We start from the raw sequence: 26,000 nt of genomic DNA, 5'->3' as shown, positions 1-26,000 counted from the left end.
CTCATAAAAGGATCTTCCGATATGACTCAGCAAGTAAAGAATCACCTACCAGTGCAGGAGACACAGGAGATGCAGGTTTGATCCCTCAAGCCTTGCACCGTCCCTCATCCGACTGTCCCACGCTGGTACCTTTCAGCACGAGTGTCCAGACGCGTGTCCCCCCACCCCACCCGAGACAGGTCCCTGGGAAGCAGGACCTCCCGCTGGTGGCGAGTGCTCAGGTGACAGGTGGTGACAGGGGTGTCACAGCGGTTACCCGGCGGGGACTGGACTCGGGGGCGGGTCTGAGAGCTGGCTGAGTTGCTGGCTTTGCCCAGTGGGCCAGCCGTCGAGCCCCTCTGCCTCGTCTCCTCATCTGCACGGTGGGCTAGCCCGAGCCCGTCCCTGCTGCAGCTACGTGCTAATTCAAGGAGGCGGCCTCTCCCCTCGCTGGGCACGAGAGAAACGAGGGTGCCACGGACTGCCCCAGAGACGCCTTTCCAGGCCAAGGACAAGTGCGCCCACTTTTTAAACAAGCGGGGGAGGACACCCCGACTTCTGTGAGAATGCCTTCGCCGAGGACTGCTGACAAACGTCCCAAGGCCCCAGAGAACCCTAGCAGTGACCAGCAAACGAGCCTGTCACCTGAGCTCGGGCAGCAGCCCGCTCACTGGGGCAGATCGGAACATGAAATTTGCCAGAGTTCATCTAAGCACGCCAGCTTCCTCCAGCCGTTCCCACATGCCCTGAATCCCCTAGGCACCAAACAAGCTGCAGCAGTAAGGCTCCAAGGGCTGGCACGGAGCAGGGAAGGTGTCAGTCAGTCTGCGGCCAGTGCTTCGGGGAGACTGAAGCCTTGGCTAAGCTCAAACCCCCGGTGTGCTCTCCTGATCCCTGTGTCAACATCTTCTTGGTGCACAATCTTCACCACACGCTGTTTGGGGAGACGAAACCCTGGCAACGACACAGCTCGCTTCTAATGATGATACGACTGCTTTAAAGTCCGGGTGGGGTGAGGCAAGCCACACCTGTGTCATAGGGCGGGGACCTCTGGCCTCACAGAACACAAAGCAACCAAAGATTATAGAGCATCACTTTTTTCTCAGCTTCAGCAGAAAGCAGATCAGTTCAAGATGAAACACCAGCTGCTGCTTCAGAACTGCGCAGCAGCTCCTTTCTAGACCCGCAGAGCTTTGCCCAGAGGCTGTCCCAGAGTCTGGCATCACAGCACACTTCCTTGGTCAGGCTCTGGAAACTAGACAGACCTCAGTGACTGGTCTTTTGCCATCGACCAAAGGAAGCCAGAGAGGATGTAAAATTACCGGGCCCCGGGCAGGTTCTCAGGGCCTCGGCGAGGAGCTCCCAGGAGTGCACTGAGGGCACAGTGCACGTTGGTTTCCTGGTGGCACCAGCCGCTCCCACAGCTGGTTGTGCCCAGCACAGAACCTTGGTCACTTCTGCTGCCTCCTGTGTTTTGGTTTTGTTTTTTGAACATTCATAATCATATGAGAAGGCTCCTCTGTCCATGAAGTTCTGGACTTCTCCAGGCAAGAATACTGGAGTGGGATGTCATTTCCTTCTCCAGGGGCTCTTCCTGACCCAGGGATCGAACCCGGGTCTCCTGCATCCCAGGCAGACTCTTTACTGACTGAGCCACCAGTAAAGGACTTAGAGCTGTAAAAGCTAATTTAAAAGGAATGTAGATCAAAGGCGAGAACGGCAGGCTTGAAGAGCTAGGCTTAGTTTCAAAACCCTTCCTGTGGTGGGGAATGAGGGGGACAACCTTCCAGTGAAGTCACGTTTTCCTCCAGAAGAAACGGAGAGAGCCAGGGGCTTCCCAGGTGGTAAAGAACCTGCCTGCCAATTCAGGAGACCTAGGGGACACGCGTTCGAGCCCCTCGTTGGGAAGATCCTCTGGTGGAAGGCGTGGCAACCCACTCCAGAATTCTTAGGCCTGGAGAATCCCCGTGGACAGAGAAGCCTGGCGGGCTACAGTCCATGGGGTCGCAAAGAGTCGGACACGGCCGAAGCAACTTAGCACGCGGGAAGCACCCAGCCAGAGGGTATCACGCCACGCCCTCTGCCCTCCCAGCCCCACACTTGAGTGCCTGAGAATCAGTCTGCAGGGAACGGTGGCTAAACGCTCTCACTAGGCTGCTTCTCTGTTCTCAGCCAGAGGGGCCCAGAACGTCACACACTAGAACATGCTCAGGAGGACCACGGGGGGCAAGCGGCGCCATCCAGAGCACGATGACAACCACTCAACCTACACTGAAGAACACACCTGGAAGGAGACGGCGGAGACTCTCTCTCAGACGAACCCCGGACAGCGGGCCCCACCCGGAGCCTCGGAGGCGCTGCACTGGAGGCGCGAGCACACGGATGAGACGGCCGCACGGAGGCGGGGCAGCCTCGCTGGCCACAGGCTCGCGGGCCATCCCGAGTGACTGATGTGACGGCGTGACAAGCCTTGCAGAGAATAAGGACCGTACATAAGGCCTCGTGATGAGGATCTGGGATGGAAGGAAGATGGGAGGCATGCCAGGGAAGGTGCCCGTCTGAACAGCCCTCGACACAAAGTCTTGAAAAGAAGAGGACTTTACTCTGGGGTGTTGAGAAGATGAGTCCCGGGGCCTCTGGTGACCAGAGACTGGCCAACTGTGAAGTCGCCCCCAGTGCGGGGAAGAAAAGGTCAGGCCAAGTACACTGGAGGAGGGAGACTCGTCGCCTGTAAGCAGAGGTCAGAGGGGTCCAGGACAACCTGAGGAAGTTTCCGGGTCAGTCCTTTGGGTCAGGATCTGCCTGAGAAGCAGCCAGGCACATGGGGAACCTTCCTAAAGCTTCTTCCCGGCTCTGTGGCCACAAGAAAGACCAGACAGCACCACGCTCCATCACCCAAGAGATGGCAACACCTCCAGGCCCTCCAGGCCTGGACACGACAAGTGTGGTGGTGAAATGCCACCGCGACTTCAGGCCCTGCTGAGTGTCAGGCGTGGCCTGTGGTATCCACCACTGCCCCACCTCGTCCTCACCGCACCCTGGGACTTAGGTACCCGGCTCCCCGTCTTACTGACGAGGAAACCGAGGCCCAGAGGAGTGTGGTTACCTGCCCAGGGTCCAGCCACGCCAGGAGGCACACTCCAGTCGGCCTAGTTCTAACCCTCCTGTTCTTACTAGAACCTCACCCTTCTCAGAAAACCGCCAGCGGTTAGGACTCCGCTTCCAGTGCGGGCCGTGTGGGCTCGACCCCCTGCCCAGGATTGAAGATCCTACCTGCCGCGGGGGCGGCCCCCAGAGTAAAAACTGAAACAAAATAAAGACCTTTCAGGATAAATCCCCCAAAGCTCATGCCCATCTGGAGTGGAGGTTCCCCCACAAGAACAGAAACTTCTGGAAGGAAGGGGCTGGGTCTTATGAATTCCAGTACACCCAGGGCCCTTTCCAGTCCAGGGAGATGAGCTCAGTGAATGCACCGGAAGGATCCAGGCTGCTTTATCCCAAGTATTTAGATGGTATTTAGAGTATTAGAGGATAGTATTTAGAGCAAGATAACATTTAAAAGAGGACGGCAAAGCTTTATTGTTAAGATACACGGGGCCGAACAGGCCTCAAACATCAAGGGTCACCACGCACACGCTGAACCTTCAAAGGTTTCACACAAGACGCAGCCCCCACAGGAAGACCCAGCGCCCCCTTTCTCTCCGCTCCTGCTGTCTGAGCTCCCTCCCTGCCCCACCCCCCAAATTCTCTGTGGCTGCGGCCTGGACCCCCGCACCTCGGCAGAGGACCAGAAGCCAGAGGACACCAGGCTCAGCGGAGCCCAGGTGCCCAGGCTTACCTTGGCGTCCATCTTCCAGGTGATCTCCCGGATGCTCTGGAACCACTCAAACAGCTCCTCCACGCTGTCCGTGGCAAACTCTACCGGAGGGTCGCCCTGCTTCTTGGGCTCCAAGATAAAGACGAAAGGCTTCTGGTTCTTCCCATGTGGGGCTTTTACTTTGGGAAAAGGATAACAAAAGTCCTGATCAGCCTGACAGAAGGCCAAGATGACCAGACTTCTAGGTCCCAGGCCACTTCTCTTAGGACCCCAAGCCGACCATCACTGTGGATGTCGGCGCTGACTGGAAAATCTACCTTGGATCAGGTCGCGGTCTGGGTTTTAATGCGTGTCTTAAATGTGAATGTGACCTTATCTGGAAATGGGGGTCTGGGCAGATGTACAGAAGGATCTCAGGAGATCATCCCTGCCTTCCAGGTGGACCCTAAACCTGAGAACCAGTATCCTCATCACAGGAAGGAGAGGAAAAGGGAGCCCGAGACACCAGGGAGTCAGCTGGCCATCGAAGAGAGAGACAGAGACTGGAGTGATGGGCATAGGGCACGCATGGCCGGCAGCCCCAAGAAGCTAGGCATGGAATCAGTTCTCTCTGAGGAGAAAGTATGTTCTAGACAGAGAAAATGATGGCTACAAAAGGAAAAATTATCCGCCAAATAATCCCCTCAGCTAAGATCCCTGGGCTCATCTGCCAGGCGGTGCTCTAAGCAGATCACATCCCACTGTTTCTTATTAATCCTCGTCGCCCTTTCTGGGGTGCTACTCCCGTTCTGCCCGTTTCACAGGAGAGAAAACAGAGACTGGTTGAGGCGGAGTAGCCCACGGAAGGTCACAGAGCTGGCAGCGGCCAAAGCTGAGGCTCAACTCAGACCTGAGTACCCTCCCCACTCACCACCCTGAGCCACAGGCCTGTGCTCTGAAAATGCAGTGCAGGGTGATACAAAGGGCAAGAGAAGGGAGGACAGGATGCCCTAGATCCAGTGGAGATGCTCAATCCTGTCCAGCTCTTTGCAACCCCGTGGACTGTAGCCCGCCAGGCTCCTCCGTCCATGGGATTCTCCAGGCAAGAATAGTGGAGTGGGTTGCCATTTCCTTCTCCAGGGGATCTTCCCGACCCAGGGATCGAACCCAGGTCTCCTGCATTGCAGGCAGATTCTTTACCATCTGAGCCACCAGGGAAGTCCTGGATCCAGCCCATCCCATAATCGCAGTGGAACCTCGGGCAGCTCCGGTGGTCACTACAGGGCTTTGTTTTCCCATCCGTTAACTGGAATGAGAGTCGTCCTCCCACTTGCTGAGCTGATGGACTGATGGGCTGCGGTGGGGTGGGGCTCGAGGTGGGAGGGGCAGAGGACACGGAAGCCAGCTCTGGAAACCTGGGCAGCCCCCGAGAAGCGAGCTGCTCCGGCTTCCTGCCCGAGAGCCTCTCCTCACTGCCCCCAGCCCTTCCATCTTACAAGACCCAGAGAAGCAAGCTGCTTCCGCTTCCTGCCCGAGAGCCTCTCCTCACTGCCGCCAGCCCTTCCATCTTACAAGGGCCCAGGAAGCCCTGTGCAGATCACACCCCTGCCACCACGGCCTGCCCCAAGCTCCGAGGGGGAGGCCAGGCTTCCTGATGCCCAGCTGAGCTGAAGGCAGCTGCAGCCTCGGGGGAGTTATGACAGACGCAGGGTCTCGCAGGGCCTGAGAGGCAGAGCTGGGCTAAGAACCAACACCCCCAACTTCACATTTCACTGCACGGATGTCTCGGCTCCTCCCAGAAAAGCCCGGGGAACCCAGGCGGGCCCCTGAAATAAGGATGACGGTGTTGGGAGTAACAGCAGCCCATGCCTGTCCAGCACCTGTTATGTACGCAGCAGGCTGTTTTCTCACTGTAGAGATGTGAATAGCATAGCAGTTTATGAGACGTAAGATGAAGTCATTGACCAGCCTGGCCCAGTACTCAGCTTCAGTACTCAAGCTGAGGCTAGAAAGCCCCACCCCTGCCTGGGGCGGTCCAAAGGCCAGGCTCTGGGGGTCTGGGGGTCGGGGGGTGGGGGGTGGGGAGTGGGGAGGGACGACTTGGGTGGGAATCCAGGCTGAGACCACGGGTGCACATACCAACATTATAGATGTTGAGATTCAGGATTCCTCTGCAAAGGGACCCTAAGGGATTGTCTTCAATAATCTGTGAAGAAACAGGACATAACTCACGTTCGTCTTAACGGGAATAATAAAAAGATAACCAGTTTCCAAAACACACCGTTTAGCAGAGACACTGCCTGTGGAGCTGTTTAAAATGCATTTCCCTACATCCGTGGGGAGAGAGCCAAATAATGAAGCCTGTTGCTGACAGGGACCCAGCGGCGAGTAGGTGCCGGCAGGTTCAGCGTTTCATTTCCCACCTGTAAAAACACGCTTTGTGCTGCCTAGAGCAGGTTTCAAGGTGTTTCTGCAGATCCGGTTTCAAAAAAACACCCTAGACCCTTTCTTGTGATGTTATTATGAAATGGGACTGGCCTCCTTTTCCAGCCCAGCTCCAGAACCTTCTGTGGCTCCCTGTGTCCTACGGAACCCACATCTAAGCTCTGCAGTCTGGCCTCCGGGCTTTCTGCTCCACCTGCCAGCTCTTCCTTCCACTGCACATCTGAACCATCCCAGAGGCCAGAGGAGATGGGAGTATCTTGGTCTCTGAAAAGTTGGTAGAACTGTGTATCTGCCCATTGCATGGACTCATCCCCACCCTCCACCAGGCTAATGCTGACCGTAGGTAAAGGGCAACATGGGGCAGACACAGCTGGGAGGGCCACGTCTCTGCCTCAGGCCGAGCACAGTGAACTGTGTTTCCACCACCACACTTTGGCTCAGGCTGTATCTCCCACCTGGAATTCCCTCCTGCCGGTCTCTCGCTGTTGAACTCTAACTTGACTTTTAACGCTCAAAGGCCCCTTCCTCCGTGCAGCCTTCCCAGACTGTCCCAACTCTCTTAGAAGAAAGTCTATGATTTCAGCCTCAGAGCAGTGCTGTCACCTTGAAAGCAGCTGCTCTTCAAGCTTTCTGAGCAAAAGGCAGTGAGCAGAAACCAGGTTTGCAATGTCACCAGAAGAGCCTCCCCTCACCCCCCACGTGCGCCAGCTTGCTTACTCACACGGAGCACGTTCTGAACGTCTGGCTGGCCAAGCTAAATGTGTTTCATCTGCAAGCTGGTTTAAGCAAAGGACAAATTCCCCGTCTGGCCATTTTTCACTCTGGAGGGAATCCTCCTGCATACGCAAAGCCTTCTGGCCCAGCACAACCTGATTTAAACCTGACTATCTGGTCACAGTGACTTTCACCCACAACTCGGGGACAGTCCTGATTTCCCCATCCCTCTGCTGTCCCTGGTCCGGAGCTCAGGGCAATATATGCAAAAACGTGTCCACGGAGCTGGCTCGGCAGAGCCCTCAGAACAGGATCGATGGGTCCCTCCCTGCAACGAACGATGGAGACTCACCTGCTTATCCACCTCCTCCCCTTCTGTTGGTGAAATGTCCTCGACGTAATTGGACGGGAAGTACTGCTGGATTCTGGTCCCATAGTCTCCTTTCCACCTATGGAAACACAGAAGGCACTGTCAGGGGGCCTCGGCCGAGCGCTGTTAACCCTCATCACTGCTCGCTAGCTCCCTGCTGCTGGGGCGGGGGGAGGGGCCAGGGACCGGGCCAGGAATTCCTGACCCCCCCGCAGGGTCCTCTGCTGTTTCCCCCGGCAGTGACTGCTGGGGCTCGCCCTCCCCTGGCCGTGACCCTCGTGTTCGGCAGAGCCCCTGAGTCCACAGTTTCAGTGCTTTAAGTGGACACCAGATACCACACAGGACAAAAGCTTGGCTCCAGCGGAGGCCCAGGCCCTTCAGAGAGGGCTGTGAATGTAGAGATGGGGGTGGGAGTAAGGGAGGGTCTGCCGTCAAACGGCCTGGACTCGAGTCCCAGCTCGTCCACCAACCGCACGGGTGCCCTGAGCCTCAGACCCTCCATCTGGGTGTGGGGGCAGTCCCCATGTCCCCCTCTAAGGATATCACTGGGGCCATAGGAGTTAACATCGTCTTGCGTTTACACATAAAGCACTCCACAGTGTTAGTTCTTGTCATTCAGCTAAAACTGTGCCCCCACCCCTGACCTTCCCACCTTGGTAGCAACACTAATAACATGAGACATCATCACTTTGTACATGTCTTGACTCAAACAAACTGGCCGCACCTCCAAGATACCCCCAAGTCTGATGCCTGGGCTGGATCCTTCTCTGAGCCCTCCCGTGGCCCACTTCCTGCAGCCAGGGGGCTCCTTCCAGAATGCTCTTCTGACCCCACCACACTGAGGCCTTCAAAATCAAGCCAAAACTGTGTAGCCTGGCCATCGTAATGCTCTAACCCAGGGACCTCAACTCCTGCCTCTCTCTGACTTGAACCTGATATTCATTCCAGACCGTCTGTGGCCCACTCCCCACATGGCCCCGCCATGCCTGTCTACCTTCTCTGCCGTACCCGATGCCCTCTATAGAACCACCTAACAGTGTAAGACTCAGCCAGGGTCTTCCTCTTCCAGGGAGCCTTCCCTGACTGCCACCAGGCTGAGAGCTCTTCCTCTCTGCTCCTCGGCATCTTTCCCCACAGCTGTCAAAGCAGTCCACACCTTACATTAACTTACAGTTACCTATCAGTTTCCCTTCTACATGTGACCTTCCTCAGTCTTAATCAAATCTACACTCGGGGTGCTTAACACATTACTGACTGGAAACATATTAACTCCACAGGCATTAGTTTCTGCAAAAAGTCCCTGGTCAATAATGTGTTAACAAATGTTTGCTGACCTGAATAAGCAGAGAGGACTGACTGTCCCACGGCCTGGTGGAAACAGAACTGCCAGCTGTGAGCCCCTGTCACATACTCTTTTCAACCTTCATTTCTCCAGCCCCATCTCCAGCAAAGTCTGGCTGTATGGGCAACTATATGGACCATGTGCCCAGAACTGGGTAGTTGACACCTGCGGCCCAGGTGTAATTATTAACTATGCATTCCCTTCACTCTCAAATGCATCCCGGTTTAAACAAAAACGATGTGGTCCTCTAATCTGGAAGGATGCAAAAATGTGGTTCGAGGCAGGCATCCCACTAGGTGGCGACACTGAAACCAGGGAGAGAGTAAGCAAGGAGGGCCTCAGGAAGGCCTACGGTTTACCCCGGTCCCTCGCCAACAGCACTCACTCCAGTCTCTCAACCCATCTTGAGACAAAACCCTCTGCGGATCCAGGTAAGCAGTGGGTTTGTTAAGAGGGTGTTCTCCAAATTCAAAACAAAACAAAACAAAACTGGTAAACCTCTGGATCTAGCACATGAGTGAGTAGAGTGTGGCCCCTTGAGTCAGAAGGCCTAGCTTCAAATCTCAGGCTGCTATGTGACCCTGAACAAGTTACTGCCTCTCTGTGCCTCACTGTCCTCACCTGTGAAGTGCAGGGGAGAAAAGAAGCAACCTTCCAGGGTCACTGTGTGGATCACACGAATGCTTTCAAATGAAGTCCTTAAGACGGAGCTCGGCACTGCTCCCTGTGAGTCACTATTCAGATCTCTAAGTCAGGTCCAGCTATCTTCCAAGAGGAAGAAGCACCAGTTTTGTGAGGTGCCTGAGTCTGCAAGGGCTCGTGGTCATCAATCCTTACTAACAATCCTTACTGCTCTAAGATAGGAACCATCCCATGAAACCACCTGCTGAGGGAACCTATGGGTGGGCAGAGAATTCTTCTCCCTGGGTGAAAAAAAAGGGGAAGAGATAACTCAACTGTCACACATCCAGGTGCCTTTGGCCTGGGTGCACCTCTTTAATTAAATGCACCTCTTTAATCCACGTCGGGGCCACTGCACAGGGCATGGGGCTACGCAATAGCACAAGAATTTGAATTTAAAATGCACAGGCTTGCATAATGGGAAGAGCCTGTGGTGTTCAGTCGCTGAACTTTGGAAAGCCTCATTCACTGCATCTATTGCCCACGGGATTCTCCAGGCATGAATACTCGAGTGGGTTGCCATGCCCTCCTCCACGGTACCTTCCCGATCCAGGGATCGGACCCACCACATCTCATGACTCCTGTGTTGGAGGCGGGTTCTTTACCACTAGCACCACCTGGGAAGCCCACATAAAGCAGAGATAATCGCAGTCAAAACCCTGCAGGGCTGGGACAAGAATTTGCTTAGATAATGTATGAAAGCAATTAGCATAGTGCTTGCCACACAGTAAGACCTCAATAAATAGCAGCTGCTATTACAATTAAAATAATATTTAATATAATATATATTAATAAATGACATTATCATAATTGCTATTGCTCTTTACCCACTTTTGCAAGGAGAGCATGTATCGGTCACCTTCCCAGAGAAAGCATGACAGGTCAAAGCCAGGCCAGAACAGGAGATAAAGGGGTCAGGGTTCAGCCAGCGCTTGAGCCTCACCACTAGAAAGGGACAGGTCGAAGGGCCAAGCTCCCCTTAGCCTTACCAGCCCCCAGGCTCCTTGGAGACGTTGTGGATGAGGGCACCGCGGCAAAAGCTCAGCTCGTCACTCTGCTTGGCCCTGTAGTCATACAGAGCTTTCACGGTTCTCTGAGGCTTTCAGGGAAAACAAGAAGGTAAAGGGTCAGGCCAGGCAAAAGAAGAGGGAGGTGGCTGCACTTTCTGGCATTTGGTTCGTCTCAAAAGAGAGGGCGGCTTTTGTCCAGGGTTATGGCGCCATCTGGTGGCGAAGGGCTTGCATTGCCAGGGAGCCACAAGGGGAACTGGCCTAAATCAGAGCCTAGGTTTTTCCAGTAGTCACGTACAGATATCAGAGTTGGACCACCGAGAAGGCTGAGCACTGAAGAACTGATGCTTTCAAACTGTGGTGCTGAAGACTCTTGAGAGTCCCTTAGACAGCAAGGACATCAAATCAGTCCATCCTAAAGTAAATCAACCCTGAATATTCACTGGAAGGACTGATGCTGAAGCTGAAGCTCCAATACGTTGGCCACCTGATGCAAAGAGCAGACTCTATTGGAAAAGACCCTGAAGCTGGGAAAGACCGAAGGCGGGAGGAGAAGGGGATGACAGGATGAGATGGTTGTATGGCATCACCGACTCAATGGACATGAGTTTGAGCAAACTCCGGGAAATGGTGAGGACAGGGAAGCCTGGGGTGCTGCAGTCCATGGGGTCGCAAAGAGTCGGACACGACTGAGCGACTGAACAACGAAGGGCGCCTCAGAGTGAGTCGGTATTTCCACAAGAAGGACACGCCTTTCAGCGAAACCACGCCCACCATCTCCGAAGTCCTCAGTACCCATATTCACCAACTCGCTCAGCAGTTCAAGCTCAACACCGTTTCTGGCGGCCCCCGAGCCTCACCAGCATTTTCACTGGTGATGCCCTGACACGCCCTGGGATGCTGGCATTCTGCAAGTGCCCGAGGTGCTCTTCCATGAAATCATTAAGTGCGGCCTCTGCACTGGCAGAAACAAGACAGAACTGAGGGCGGAACTCCTCCTCCGTGATTTGCTGCTGGGCGAGCACAAGTCCACGGCAAGATGAACACCCACACAGCAAGCAAACGCTGAACAGGAAAACCTCCGAGACTGCCAGCCTGCTTAGATCAGCAGCTCCCCCTCCTCCGACACAAGGAAATGGGAACGGGGCTTTTCACAAGGAATCCATAAAACTGCTCCTCAGGAGCACGGGGCTCTGGAGTCAGACACGTGGCTCAAGTCCTCAGTTTGCCCCTTCTGTACAAGAGCTATATAATCTTGAGGCTCTCTCAGCCTGTTTCCCCATCTGTGAAACAGGAATTAAAACACCACATACTTCACAGGCTCATTGAGACTATTGAGTGAGATAACACACGCAAGGATAAAAACGACGACAGCGAGCATTTCTTAAGTTCTTCCTACAGTCAGAGCCCTGTTTTAGGCCTTTTACCTACAGTATCTCCTCTAATCCTCATAATCCTAACAGGCAGGGAGTAGCGATGGTACCCCATTTTACAGATGAGGAAATAGAGGTCCAGAGAGATGAAGCATCCTTGGCCAAAGTCAACCAGCTGGCAAGTGGCTGAGCAGAGGAAGACTCCATTAATATGAGTTACCACCATAGTCTGTGATGCTTCCAGTGTGGGTTCTGTGAGCTTTGCCACGGGAACTCCAACCGGACCTTTTGACCTGGACTCCTCAACCTGCAAACACAGCCAGCTCTTCTGCGCATCCTGCTTCAAGGGCAGACCGGACACAGAGACCAGAGTTGTCTCCTTCCCCATGAAACTCTACAGGTCACTGCCAGACTCCAAGGCCATGAGGAAGGTACAGCCAGTGGCAGAGGGGGTGGCACATAGTGCCGTCTACGAGGAGGAAGTCTCCAGCCTGATGGATGGCAGGAGAGGTCCTCATGCCATGCCCCTCATGGACTAGAGAAATGAGCCACCCATCGCATGAGCACACAGGCGTGTGGCACCGCAGAGTGGCCACAAGTTCGTGTCTGGGAGCAGCCAAATCCTCGCTCCACACTTACATCATCATTAAACTACTATGCACAGTTGTCTCGTCTGTACAATGGGCACAAAAATGGTGCTTAATGCCTGGGGCTGTTAGAGGACTCATGAGCCGTCAGGCGCTTAGCTCAATGCTTGCTATGCGGTCGTCAATATGTGTTACCTGTTATTACTGACCTCGTCACTCCAGTCCTAAGCACTCACCCAAAGGACATAAAGTGAAAGATACAAAACCTCACAGGTGACGAAATTCATTTTAGCGTTAACGAGAAGAGCACCACCTAAAGAAAACCCAAATGGCCATTGATGGAGACACAGCTAAAGGGCCCAGTCACCTAGAATATTCTACAGCATAAAAAATATTCTCTAAGTTACAATTCCAGTCCAGGTTCAGTTCAGTTGCTCAGTCATGTCAGACTCTGCAACCCCATGGACTGCAACACGCTAGGCTTCCCTGTCCAGGTACCCAGTCCAGGTACTGCATCGAAACTGCATGGCCTACCAGGTTCAACAAAAAATGGTCATGAAGTAGATCAGCAGTGAAGAAACTCACTCATGGCTGAGTGGCAGGTGAACAAAAACTAGAAATGGCAGGTGCTGGGGTGGGGACCGTAAAACACATCTCCCCGCGGACAAGGACCAGAGGGGATGGAACGCCACAGGTGGAGATGGCTACTGCGTCAGGATGCTGAGCCCAGGGCAGATTGTTTTCCCTGCTTTTAATGTGTTTCCCTTTTCAGTGTTACATCATTTTTCAATCACAAGAATAATAATTGTATTTTGAGGTACTCGCCATGGTCTGGCAGCTTGCACTCAAACTCCTCATACGATCGTGTTTTACTTGGCTCACTGACTATAGGGAGACTTCCTCCAGATACCTTGGCATAGTGACCAGGGTTTAACAATGGGGAGATTTCACATCAAACATCCAGATTACTGGCTTGTCTTGAGAAATGAGAAGACCCCGCCTGGGCTCTGAAATGGCAGCTGCTGACAGGGGTGGCCACTCTCGAGATGAGGCGTGTCCTCAGTTTACCATGATCTCCACCATCCCCGGACATCTGCCTGACGTGAGGCCGTGTCACTCTCATAACCAAAGCATCTGTCAGCTCTAATAAATGTTTTTTTTTTCCCCTATTTGGCTAAGTCCCCTAATGCACTTCACACCCAGTTCCATGCACCCACAATTTTTCAAGACTTCAGTGCTTGCTGAAAGGGATTTGCACTGGCCAACAATTATAAGTTTAAAAGAAAATCTCTGGATTTTTACAGAGCACACCAGCAGGGTGTCCCTTCCAAAGTGAGAACTGTACACTAATCCCAGACGAGACGGCCCAGCCAAATGGAAAACTCGCCAGCACTGCTCCTCTGCAGGCTCCAGCTAAATTTAAGATGAAACCGGGAGCTTCAGGCTCACAGTCAAATCCAGCCCTACCTGCATGAAATGACTCAGCAGCCAGGGTGGGAATACGAGATAGCGTGCGCACGGCAGAGGGGTCGCTGAACCAAATGGAATTTATAAACACCACAGGCTCAGTCAGTGAGCAAGGAACATGTGAAAGACTTTTAATTAGAAGCTGTTGGACCCAAAGGTGGTTCATCAAACTTCAGAATTTTAGCAAGGCTCAGTCACATCTGGATGGAATTCTATTAACCTCTTCCCTGAAACTAGATGTCACATTGTCAGTCGTCATTTCTTCTCCCCTCCAAGAATTCTTTGGCCGAGTTTCCAAAACATTCCCTTGCCCTCTTTTAACTGGGGGTAGACCCTATGTCGATCTGTTTGTTTTTGTTTAATCGCTAAGTCGTGTCCAGCTCTTCTGCGACCCCATGGACTGTAGCCCATCCGGTTCCTCTGTCTGTGGTATTGTCCAGGCAAGAATACTGGAGTGGGTTGCCATTTCCTTCTCCAGGGGATCTTCCTGACCCAGGGATTGAACCCGCATCTCCTGCATTGGCAGCCAATTTCTTTACCACTGAGCTACCGGCAAGACCCGTGTCAGTCTAGTGACTAAGTAACAGTGTGAATCGGAAGTGTGTGCTGTACCATTGAAGGATTGATTTCACTGGGATCCACATACATCCTGCTGACATCGTAGAGGGAGTTTATATCTCTTTCCTGTAAAAGAAGAGAGAAAAATAAATGGAGTCATTCGAGCTCCCGGGACAGCCCTCACTTAGAATGAGGATTCTAGGCATCCTCATGGTTTCCTGCCCTCTAGCAGAAGAGCTGAAGCCTCAGTTTACTCACCTTATAGGTCGAGCCAGTAAGAAGCTATTAAGAAGTTCCCCAAAACTTGGAAATCTTACCCCAGGATCAGAGAGGCCCCAGCGCGGGCCTACCCCATGCCAGGCGCCATCCTCCTTTGTCAAAACACAAGCCCTGAGAGGCACGGGTGTCCTGGAGCAAGCTCACCACCCTTCCTGACCCACGTTCAATGCCGGCAGCTTGAAACTGGCCACCGCGGGAGTACTCAGAGCACAGAGAGTGGCAAATGCCACAAAGCAGGGCGGTAGAGCTTCACCAGTGCACACTGGAGACCCCTCCTGCCCTTCCCAGGCCCCCACTGGGCTGCAGCCCCAGCCCACAGTGCAGTCCTGCACCCACCTGCCCCCACTGCCCCCCGGCTGCCTTCCCACACTCTGCAGGAGGCCCGCTCCCAGCTCTCTGGCCCCCATCTAATGCAGTGCCCACCCCACAGCGCCCCATCCTGTTCTAGCCTGCCCGGGGGCATCGTATTTACGTGGCTATGTGTCACCCACTCCCCGTTCTAGAACCTGAATGTGCCGAGGGCTGACGGCGCTCCACCGTGCTCTCCCACACGCGGTTCCTGACAGTGCATGATCTCCTTTCAATAACATACTGAATCTACCTGATAGGAACTGGGACATGGTAATCAGATTGGCTCCCTTCACCGCTCAGAACCCCACAGCGGGGACTTCCCTGGTGGTCCAGATACCACTTCCACCCCAGGGGCTGCAGGTCTGATCCCTGGTCAGGGAACTAAGATCCTGCATGCTGCATGGCATGGCCCCCCCCAAAATAGAAGAACCCTCCAATGGCTCCGAATAAAAGCTGCTGTGTGTGGCCCCACGCCATGCAGTTCCATCCTTATTTAGTTCTGCCCCAACCCTGGAGCACTCAGGTCCAGCCATACCAGCGTCTCCTCTTTGCCTCCATGCACGCTCTCACCTCAGGGTCTTTGCACTGACTGCTCTTCCTTCCTCCTCACAGCTGCAGGCTGTCTCCTCCACTTCCCGTAGTGTCTGCCCATGTCTCCTAGTCAGCAAGCCCCTGCCGAGCACCCCTGACGACTGCAGCCCCTTCCCCATCGTCTACCCACTTATCCGGCCGGCTCAGCGTGCTGTCCTCTGTAGCACCTATCCTCCTATCGGCTGGCACACGCTCCGATGGTTCTTCACTTCCTGAGTCGTCTGTCTCACCCACACTGGCTGTAAGAGCACCGGGGCAGAGTCTGTGTCCTCTCTGCAGTTTTGGACCCAGAGCGTGTGGGACGCACGTACGTGCTCCATAAAGGTCTGCTCCATGAACCAACGGGTGAATGGTAACCTCCGACGGGCTATCCCGCCGCGCCCCGGGCGGGCCCGCCACCCACCGTGTTGTAGCGCTCCAGGAGCTCGGGGGTCACGGGGTAGCGCAGTTTCATCTTCCGGTAGAGCGCGTGCTTCTCGTAGTAGCTGACCAGCTCCACGAGGCTCTCGAAGTAGGCGGAGGTGCCCAGCACGAAGTGCCGGCCGTCTCGGTTGATGCGACAGTGCTTCACCTTGCCCCTGGCCCTGGGGGGAGAGCACGCGGGGCTGACATCCCGCAGCCGGGTGACAGCCACACAAGCCCACAAACAGCCAGTCACGCATCCCAGGGCACCAGACAGACAGACGTGCTGGGACTTCCCCGGTGCCCCAGTGGACAGGCTCCACACTTCCAACGCAAGGGGCACAGGTTTGATCCCTGGTCAGGCAACCAAGATCCCACATGCCATGCAGTGAGGTCAAAAGAGTATTTGAAGGGGCTTCCCTGGAGTTCAGTGGCTAAGACTCTGCACTCCCAATGCAGGGACCCTGAGTTCAATCCCTGGTCAGGGAACTAGATCCCACATACTGCAACTAAGACTTGGCAAAGCTAAATAAATGAATAAATACTTTTTAAAGTATTTGGAAAAAAATTAATTTAAAAATAAATAAATAAAAATAAATAGGTAAGGCCCTGAAGGCAGCCCAGTGTCCGGAACATCACCTGGGAACTCAGTCTTTGGCACCCAGGACTCCACTACCATCACCAAGAACAGGCAGGGGAGCCTGCAGATGGGGAGATGGAGGGGCAGTTTGATGAATGGGGTCTGACCCTCCCTCATACTGCTTTCGGTGGAAACTGGAGGACTCAGGTGTCTTGGGGTAGACTTAACACAGAGAACCACGGCCCTGAGATGGCTGGTCCACACGGCCTGCCCACTGACAGTCAGTGGCAATGGCGGATGGGAGGAGACCGGAGCTGCATCACCACCCATCTGGGTTGCCAGCGCTGCTGGGGTGCAAACTCCAGCTCCACCGCTAACAGGCTGCATGTTTTCAGCAGGGTGTTCCATCGCCCTGTGCCTCAGTTTCCTCCTCCAGAAAGTAGGGGTATGGGTCACGCTCACCCCATAGAGTTTTGGGAAGATTAAATGAACTCATGTAAAGCACATTACTCTCGGGAATGCAGAGCAGTGCCCGGCATGCTGAAAGCACACGTCAGCGTCTGCTCTTGCTCTCATTGTTACTATTACCGTCCCCATCACAGCTAACACTCTGGACAGAGGACACCAGGCTCAGCGCCCACCTGCAGTTCCCACTTTCTCCTCCCACATGCCCTGCCCAGGTGCCCCTGCAGAGTGAGAAGTGGCTGCAGCCCAGATACTTACCTGAAGGTGATGGCATAGGAGTCGGTACCTTCCCGCTTCCGGATCAGGAAGGCCCCGTCCCGGGGGATCCGCATCAGCATGTCCTCCGCTTCTCCACGGCTCAGGCCATCGTAGTACCACCTGCAGCACAGGCCGGGGGAAATGGCCAGGGGAGAGGCTGCTAAGACCAGCAGTGGAGGAGGACATGGTGGGTCCCCGGGAGGCCTGAAATACGACCCTGGAGCCCACCACGGAAATTACACAGCAGGCCTCCCTACCCGAAATCCCCTCTAGTGACGGTGACTTTGAAAACAATCACCCAGACACAGCTTGGGTGAAGCATTTGTGTAGGGAGTCTGCTTGGAGCACAAGAGAATAAATCAACTTAAATCTTTTACCCCCTCCCAGACCACTGACCCAAGCATCAGAGCATGACACAGCCACTGCAGTGCCTCAGAAAATCAGAGGCAGAAAACACACAGAGCGGGGTTTTAGAGGGGCTGGGAGTTAATTTTAAAAATGCAAAACAGCACATTTTAAGGCCATCCACTTGAATATAGACAAGAAAAGTAAAAATCCCCAAGTTGTCACAGCTATATGGCTTCCTCAGAAAAGTGCACTTGAGCAGGCTTCTACTTAAAAATTACTCTTTTCTTTTCAGAACTAGTTAACCCTTTGCAAGGCCTAACCGATATTCTCTTTACAATTTTTTTTTTTGCTTTCAGACTAACAGGAATGAGCTCTGACGAGTAGAACGGTAACACCAGGTCAGAATTAGTCTCTGAAAAATCAAAGCCCAAGACCTCGGGACTCTGAAGACAAAGCAGAAGAAAGGATGGGAGGGGCGGAGGGAGAGGCGGGAGGAATGGGCAGCAGGTTTCTGGACAGCGGCCGTCCTGGGGAACTCAGAGAGACCCTGGTGGGCCCAGGTGAGGAGCCTCGTGCGAACGCAGGGCCCAGCCCACCCTCAAGGCTGGCATTTCCGACTCGCGCCCCCAGAGCACGGGCACACGTACGGCTTGGACTCGTGCGGGTTGGGGTTGGGCACGGGGTCGGTCAGCCGGAGCTCGAACTCGGCGCAGCGCAGGTGTGTCTCGCGGTAGTGCTGGATGAGAGCGTAGATGCTGGTGAACATGAGGTTGTCGGTCAGGTAGTACTTCATGGTCCCACCCTCCATGGTGGAGCGGATCCGGCAGTGCTGCACGCGGCCCGACCGCCTGTGGGGAGAGGGACCCCGTCAAAGCCAGCCCAGCGGGCCCCTCCTGCGCCCAGGGCAGCAGAGGACGCAGGGGCCAGAGCTGCCGCCGCGGCCCCCAGGGTGGACGCCCTGTGTGGCCGCACAGGCCTCCCTCTGCTCTTTGAACCCACCGGGGCTTCCACACAAGCTACTCCTTGAGCCTGGATTCCAGAACATTCCACCTACTTCCTCTGCCTGCTGTCCCCTTCACCTGCATCACTGCTCCTCTGGAGCCAGACAGCCCGGGTTCCCATCCTGACTCTGCCACTGATGAGCTAAGCGACCCTGAACAAGTGACTTGTCCCCTCTGAGCCTCCCTAGTGGTCCAACAAGCATAATGGCAGTATCTGCCTCACAGAGACGTCCTGAGGATGAAACAAGACCTCATGCACACAGAGATGGCAGTATCTGCCTCACAGAGATGTCCTGAGGATGAAACAAGACCTCACACACACAGAGAACGTGCCTGGAGTGCTCCCGGTACATGGTAAGCATCTTGCCGGTGTTAGCTCTCACTGTTATTTGTATGCTGTTAATATTAGAACTTTTATCCTTCGGGTCTCAATTTAAATACCACTTCTTTCAGTGGTATTTAAAATCCACTGAATAAATCCCAAAATGCAGCTCTGTGGGGGGTATATCCTGGGCCACAAAGAAAGAAGAGGCTTCTGAAAACCAGGAAGTCTTCCCTGATTCTTCTCCCAACATCACACCAGATCCCGCTCTCACTGAAGTTCATAACGTCCTGCATTTTTTTCATTGCACTTGTCACAACTAGAATTATGTATTATTTGCGTGATTCCTTTTTCACTGTCCATCTCCATTCTCAGACCCTAATTTCCAAGAGGACAGGGACCGTGTCTGGCTGGTCACTGCTAAGTCACTGAGCCTAGCACTGAACAAGTACCCCCAAAATAAGTATCTTTTAATGAATTAACGTAGATGAGCTCACTACAGCCTCACCACAGTTCTGTAAGGTTACTTTACAATATTTGATATTGCACTGATGTTGATGACTACGTTTCGGGGGCCTCACTCAACCCAAGTCTTGCCCCCCAAAACTCACTAAATGAAGTCTGGGTTTCTAGCCCACGCGTGCTTGCTAAGCCACTTCAGTCGTGTCTGACTCTTTGTGACCCTATGCAGCCCGCCAGGCTCCTCTGTCCATGGAATTTCCCAGGCAAGAGTACTGGAGTGGGTAGCCATTCCCTTCTCCAGGGGATCTTCCTGACCCAGGGATCAAACCCGTGTCTTCTGTGGTTCCTGCACTGCAGGCGGATTCTTTACCATTGAGTCACCAGGGAAGCCTCGGTTTCTAGCTCAGCTCCACCCAAATCCAGCCTAAGCTGGTACCACTTGCCACATGGCCCCTCGATCCCACCAGCTGTGGGGAGAAGGTGGGCATGGCCCAGCCAGAGAGGCATTACCAGAAGGACAAGGTGTAGTCGTTGGGGAAGGTCTCACTCTCCCGCACCAAGAAGGTCCCATCCTTGCCCCCTGTCTCAGCGCAGTATTCCTGCAGCAGCTTCTCGGCACTTGTCCTCTTCTCCACCTTCTTGTGGAACCACTTCTCCCCAAAATGCAGCTCTGTTGGGGGTATATCCTGGGCCACAAAGAGAGGAGAGGCTTCTGAAAACCAGGACCAGCATCACCAGACTGGTCCATCTGTGCACGCTGCTTCAGGGGACTGGGTAACACGCCAAGGATGGCCTCAGCTTGCCTTCACCCCAAGAGGTCTGGGAAGCCAGCCTCTACTGCCCTGCCCCCGCCAGCCACCTACTCCTAACAGCCCCATTTGAGGTGGCCTCCTGAGTCACGGCCCAGTACAGCCTCAACTCTATCGTACAGGAAGTCTGAAAGCTACAATACCCTGGGGGCTGCACTCAAGGAACAGCACCAAGTACGGTCAGCAGCCCAGGGGCAGAGGGCAGGAAAGCCAGGAACTAAGTCAGTAAGTGGGTCTGAACAGAGCATCAAATGTTCTCATCCTCCCCAGGTAGCACAGGCCAATCAAGCCTTTCAGAGAGCAGGAAAGACTCTTACGCCTCATTGGCTAAGCACATGGGCCAGCCAACCAATCAGAGAAGAGCCAGGCAAGCCTTGGTACCCAAAGAGGCAGCTCCATGGATGGGCTGAGCATGTCCAGGCCTGAACCGGATGAGAGGAGCAGTATAGGAGGTCTCCACCTACCAGGGGCAGCTCCTCTTCCACAGTCTGTTCAATGTCATCGCTGAAGGACAGCTTGGCATCAGCAACGGCACAGTAGTGCCGAGTCCATTTCTACAAAGTAAGATCAGCATTAGGTCTCCCCTCAAAATCTCTGCTCCATCAACTCTGAGGCCCAAGACTCCTGCCTGGCGTCACCCCGGGGACTTGCCTTTCCCACTTTTGTAGCCATTTATGGTGGTTTCACTGAACTAGAGCCCCTGTGAGATGTTTCCTTTAAAACACCTATTATCCTGGGGTTCTTTTAGCATTTTGAGGACTTCTTTATTCAGTATGTGTACAAGTAGACAACGCAATATCACAGTCACTTAATTTGAAGCCTTTTATGAATGATGGGATTGTTTTCTCTGTGCGTGTCTTCATAACTGTCTTTTTCTATCTCATCTACCTTTTAAAAATTTCATGATTTCTCAGCCAGTCTGTCTAGAGACCCTTTCTTCAGCATTTAAATATGACTTAATTCTTCATTTAACCATCTTTGAGGTTTATTTCTAGGCTATAAGAACAGATACGTAAAAAATACTCAAATAGTTGCAGAAAAACAAATACTACATATATATATGAAATCTGTAATAATCACTTTGCTATACACCTGAACCTAATACAACACTGAATATCGATTACATACTTCAATCAACCATTTGATCAATACCTACTCAAATGGACTGCCGTGTTAGGTTAAGGGATACGAGAAGTGGCATTAGCATTCAAAACGCCTCATTTTTATCAAAAAACAATGTTACTTTGGGAATTCCCAGGCAGTCCAGTGGTTAGAACTCTGTGCTTCCACGCAGGGGACCTGGGTTCAACCCCTGGTGGGGGAACTGAGATTCTGCAAGCCGTGTGGCACAGCCAGTAATAATAATAATAATGTTCCCAGTGGAACTGTCTCAGGTTGGAGGATACTAAGGAGGCAGGACAACTAACTGCAGTAGTGCATCCCTTGGACCAGAAAAAGGACATCAGAGGACAGACTGGAATAAGGCCCGCAAGTCAGTCCGTAGTAATGTAGCTAGTGTCCCTCTTCCTGGTTATGACAATTACACTCTGGTTAGACAAGATGTTGTTATTTGGGGAAACTGGGTGAAGGATGTATGAGGAGTGTATGTGTGTGTGTATGTGTGTGTGTATGTGTGTGTGTGTACTGGGTGAAGGATGTATGAGAAGTGTGTGTGTGTGTATGTGTGTGTGTGTACTGGGTGAAGGATGTATGAGGAGTGTGTGTGTGTGTGTGTGTGTGTGTGTGTGTGTGTGTACTGGGTGAAGGATGTATCAGGAGAGAGTGTGTGTGTGTGTGTGTGTGTGTGTGTTGGGGGAAAGGGGTGTCAGTATGTGTCTGTGTGTGTGTGTGTGTCTACATTTCTGCCTGAGAATCTATAGTATGTTACACTGAATATAAAATTATTTCAAAATAAAACATTCATAAGGCCAAAGAAAACACTGTTTCCTAAAACTGGCCAGTTCACGTAGAGCGAGCTGAGAGTGAGACAGGACTGGCCTCGCGCGGCCGGCGGCGGGCGCTGCGCTCGAGGCCCTGAGCGGGGGCGCGAGAGGCCGCACCTGGTCGATGGGGTCCCACATGTGCAGTTCGCCCTGCTGCTTGTGCTCGTCCTTCTTGTCCTCCATGTTGACGTCCACGTCACCGCGGGGGCCCAGCTTCTTATGCTGAGGGAAGAACACACAGAGCCCGTCTCCCTGAGCCCCAAAGTTAGGATGGTGGGGCCGGCACACCTCCACCCCGTCAGCGCAGCACCCACTGCACCGACCCGCCTCAGGGCCTTTGCACGCCGGTTCTCTGCCCGGCTTCTCTCTCACCGCCTTCAGCTCTGCACTCGGCGTCACCGGCCCAGAGGCGCTTCCCTTGTCTACATGACATGAAACTGCCCACACGCCCCTTTCCCGCCCCTGTCACCTCAAGCCCCTGGACATAATTAACCCTCATACTCCTCAGCGAACCTTCATGCCCTCCAGCCCTGTGTGCAGCCACGTATCTAACTGTCCGCTGTCCTCCCTGCTAGAATACAGGCCCCACGAGGGCAGGGACTTTGTTTTGTTCCCTGTTAAATTTCCTTAGCTAGTTTAGCAGATAGTGACGTGCCCACATTCTCCAGCACACAGAGGGAGAGGCAAGCCCACAGTGCGTCCGTGGGCACAGGCTATGCAGGGCAGGGGCGGGCACACTGGGGAGGTAGGCTGAGAAGACCTGGGTGCAAACAGCCCTGCTGCTGCTTTATCAGCTGTGCGACCCAGGGCAGGTGGCCACGCTGCTCTGAAACCTTCGTGTCCATCGGCAAGACTAAGAGGGCAATCACGAAGACCTGGGTGAGTGCTGACCACCCACATCACACGCACACGCCTTGGGAAGCAGCGGCCTGGTGGAGGGGACTCTGGATGGGGAGTCAGACCCGGGCCCATCGCCTTCCTCACTGGGTGGCCTTGGCCGCGTGACAATCTGTCTCAGTAAGTTCCCCTGTAAAATGGGGGTGACAGAGCCCTGCCGGGTCCCGTAAGGCAGTGGCCAAGTGGGACACATGCCGTGGCAGGGTGTAAACGCCCCACTTTAACAGCCCTGAGTGACGTCTTTGGCAGGAACCGTGCACCCTCCGCCGAGTCAACCTCTGCACCTGAGGCCTCCCCTGTTGAGGGGGCTGGGGGCCCAGATGACCCGTCCTGCAGGGCTGTCATGAGACTGAGTACCATCTATGAGTGTGAACCAGCCCAGTGTGCAGCACTCACTGACTGGGTCACAGACGCTATTTCCACCCCCTTTCCCTGAAATTGAGAGCGGTGAGCCACAAGGTATTGTGGGTGAGCCCACGACTCCTCCTTAAAAGGCTGTGTGCTACTTCCCACTGTGAAAAGAGAGCCCAGAAATCCCTGGAGACAGGCAGAGAGCTGTCCTAATGGACACAGAGGGAAGTCACGGAGAGAGGCAACGAGGCCCCCCGAAGAATCACCGACCAAACCTGAGAAGCCATGGACGCTCCCCGGCCAAGCCCCCTCTGCCTCTCGTTCTACTGGAATGTTAGAAGCTTCCCTGGACGTCTCAGGGAAATCTACCCCAAAATCTCAGCCAATTCCTCCAAATACGCTACTGCTCTGACCCGAGGGCACACCAGGGTCCTCCCCTCTGGATGGGCCTCAGCTGAAGCCCCCTCACTGCTCAGTTCTCCTCCGCTTAGAGGCTGGTCTCCCCACCAGACTGTGGACCTCCCGACATGTAGGGAATGTCCCCAGTGCGTCTTCGTGGCCCGGTGACAATCCAGGGAACACACCGCGTGCACCACCCACCCCGAACCTGAAGGGCCTTCCCGCTCCTCTGCCTGGCAAACCCCTGTCCGTCCTTCCCACGGACCTGCTGGCTGTCACCGAAATCCACGTCGCTTCTTCCACCGATGCTTTCCTGCTGGTATCAGTGCCCCTGCAGGCGGGGTGGGCACGTGACCAAGTTCTCAGGCCAGGCCAGGAGAGGCCAGGCCTGTCCCACTGACGTCCCGCCTGCCTACCAGGCATCCCTCGCCCTGGACCCCTCGCGTTCCCCTTTCTGTGAGCCAGATCTCCAAGTGCCTGCGACCTGGCATCAACCACACAAGGATGGTGCCCTAAGGCAGGCTTGGCCAGTTCTGTGCTATGAACCTCACCTCTGAAGTCTGGGGAAGAGTACAGATCCTTTCCTCAGAACAACACTCATAATGCGTAAAATTATAAGAGAAACCATAATACTGAAATACAACTCTTAAGACAGTAAGTAAAAATCCTTGTAACATACTAATAGACATGCCTCTTTATTAACACCTCATATAATATCTAGAGGCAGATCTAATAACCGTCATAATTTCAACAGCATGATGAGCACACATTACTTTGAGATGTTTGCAACAACTGCAAATGTGATGTGAAAATATCCATGATTTCTGCTGGTGACAAAGCCCCATGTGGCTCGTTGCCAACATTGATGATGGGAGGAAAGGCTAAGTTTTGCTTACATGTTAACAGAGAGGCAACATTTCTGCCCCAAGTTCACATGCCACCATGCCGTCCCCCCGAATTCTACCTGTGGGCTCTTGGGGGCTCTGCAGGCCCTCACCTGAAAACCTCTTCCCTGGGAGAGCACAGAACAAGGGGAGAAGGTCCTGGGTCCCTGGACAACCTCATGGAGCAGAGTCCACTCTCCTGCACACAGGGCTTGAACTGCCATGCTTTAAGCCACTGTCCATCTGGTCTCTTGACCCAAATGTCACCCCCTCCATGGTGCTCATGGCTGTCACTCATCCCCCTCCCACAGCACCCAGCTTGCCACCCCCAGTGCACACAGTCCTTTGGGGGCAGCTGTCCACCTCCAGTCCACCTCCCGAGCTACCCTGGGAGCTCCCAAGGGCAAGGATGGAGCCTGGGTCTCACTGGAACAGCCCCAGCACATCGCGAGGGCCTGAGAGAGAGGAACGTGGTGAAGAGCTGCCAAGAAACGAGTGAGTGACACTGAGTGAACGCGTCCGGGGCTCTGCTGTGGGGCAGGGTAGTTCCACGCACTCCACACACACTCTCGCATTTGTACTCACGGCACACTGACAGTGTGAGTTCTATCGTGAGCCCCCAGACAGCGAGGACACACAGGCGCTGGGAGGTTAAGCGACCTTGCCCGGGTCGGCTGCGGAGTCAGCGAGAATGGCGAGCCCGGGACCCCAGCCCCCCGCGCGCGTGACGCCCCGAGCCGCTACCTTGATGATGATCTTCCCGCGCAGCTGGCTGGGCGACGGCAGCTGGTCGGCACTGGCCTCCTTGGGTTTGGTCAGCAGCAGGTCTCCAAACACTTCCTTGAACACCCTGGCCATGTGGCGCTGCTGCTCCACACAGCAGTGCTCCTCGATGGACAGGATCACAGGGAAGCTGCGGGCGGGCAGGCGGCAGGGGTCAGCAAGGCGGCAGGGTGTCAGAGTGTGTGTGTGTGTGTGTGTGTGTGTGTGTGTGTGTGTGTGCTGGGGAAAGGGGTGTCAGTGTGTGTGTGTGTGTGTGTGTGCTGGGGAAAGGGGTGTCAGTGTGTGTGTGTGTGTGTGTGTGTGTGTTAGGGAAAGGGGCGTCAGTGTGTGTGTGTGTGTGTGTGTGTGTGTGTGTGTGTGTGTTAGGGAAAGGGGTGTCAGTGTGTGTGTGTGTGTTAGGGAAAGGGGCGTCAGTGTGTGTATGTGTGTGTGTGTGTGCTGGGGAAAGGGGTGTCAGTGTGTGTGTGTGTGTGTGTGTGCTGGGGAAAGGGGTGTCAGAGTGTGTGTGTGTGTGTGTGTGTGTGTTAGGGAAAGGGGCGTCAGTGTGTGTGTG

At 54.1% G+C, this 26,000-nt stretch overlaps 1 protein-coding gene across 2 annotated transcripts in view; it reads right to left on the bottom strand.

The window, feature by feature from the left end:
- PLCG2 (phospholipase C, gamma 2 (phosphatidylinositol-specific)) overlaps positions 1-26,000 on the bottom strand; it is a 162,481-nt gene that overhangs the window by 29,725 nt on the left and 106,756 nt on the right. For both annotated transcript variants that reach the window (XM_010850801.1, XM_010850802.1), the window contains 12 exons: positions 25,409-25,577; positions 22,251-22,355; positions 20,655-20,744; positions 19,892-20,067; positions 18,244-18,444; positions 17,249-17,368; positions 15,947-16,127; positions 14,377-14,448; positions 10,317-10,426; positions 7,287-7,383; positions 5,915-5,981; positions 3,818-3,975 (listed from right to left, as the gene is read on the bottom strand). In XM_010850801.1, coding sequence (XP_010849103.1) covers positions 3,818-3,975; positions 5,915-5,981; positions 7,287-7,383; positions 10,317-10,426; positions 14,377-14,448; positions 15,947-16,127; positions 17,249-17,368; positions 18,244-18,444; positions 19,892-20,067; positions 20,655-20,744; positions 22,251-22,355; positions 25,409-25,577 — 1,546 coding nt within the window. The remainder of the gene's footprint in view (positions 1-3,817; positions 3,976-5,914; positions 5,982-7,286; positions 7,384-10,316; positions 10,427-14,376; positions 14,449-15,946; positions 16,128-17,248; positions 17,369-18,243; positions 18,445-19,891; positions 20,068-20,654; positions 20,745-22,250; positions 22,356-25,408; positions 25,578-26,000) is intronic.

This window comes from Bison bison, unplaced genomic scaffold (genome assembly GCF_000754665.1).
Source record: "Bison bison bison isolate TAMUID 2011002044 unplaced genomic scaffold, Bison_UMD1.0 scf7180017864295, whole genome shotgun sequence".
Lineage (NCBI taxonomy): Eukaryota > Metazoa > Chordata > Mammalia > Artiodactyla > Bovidae > Bison > Bison bison.
The sequence above is the reverse complement of the archived record's forward strand: the minus strand, read 5'-3'. Positions and strand labels throughout refer to the sequence as shown.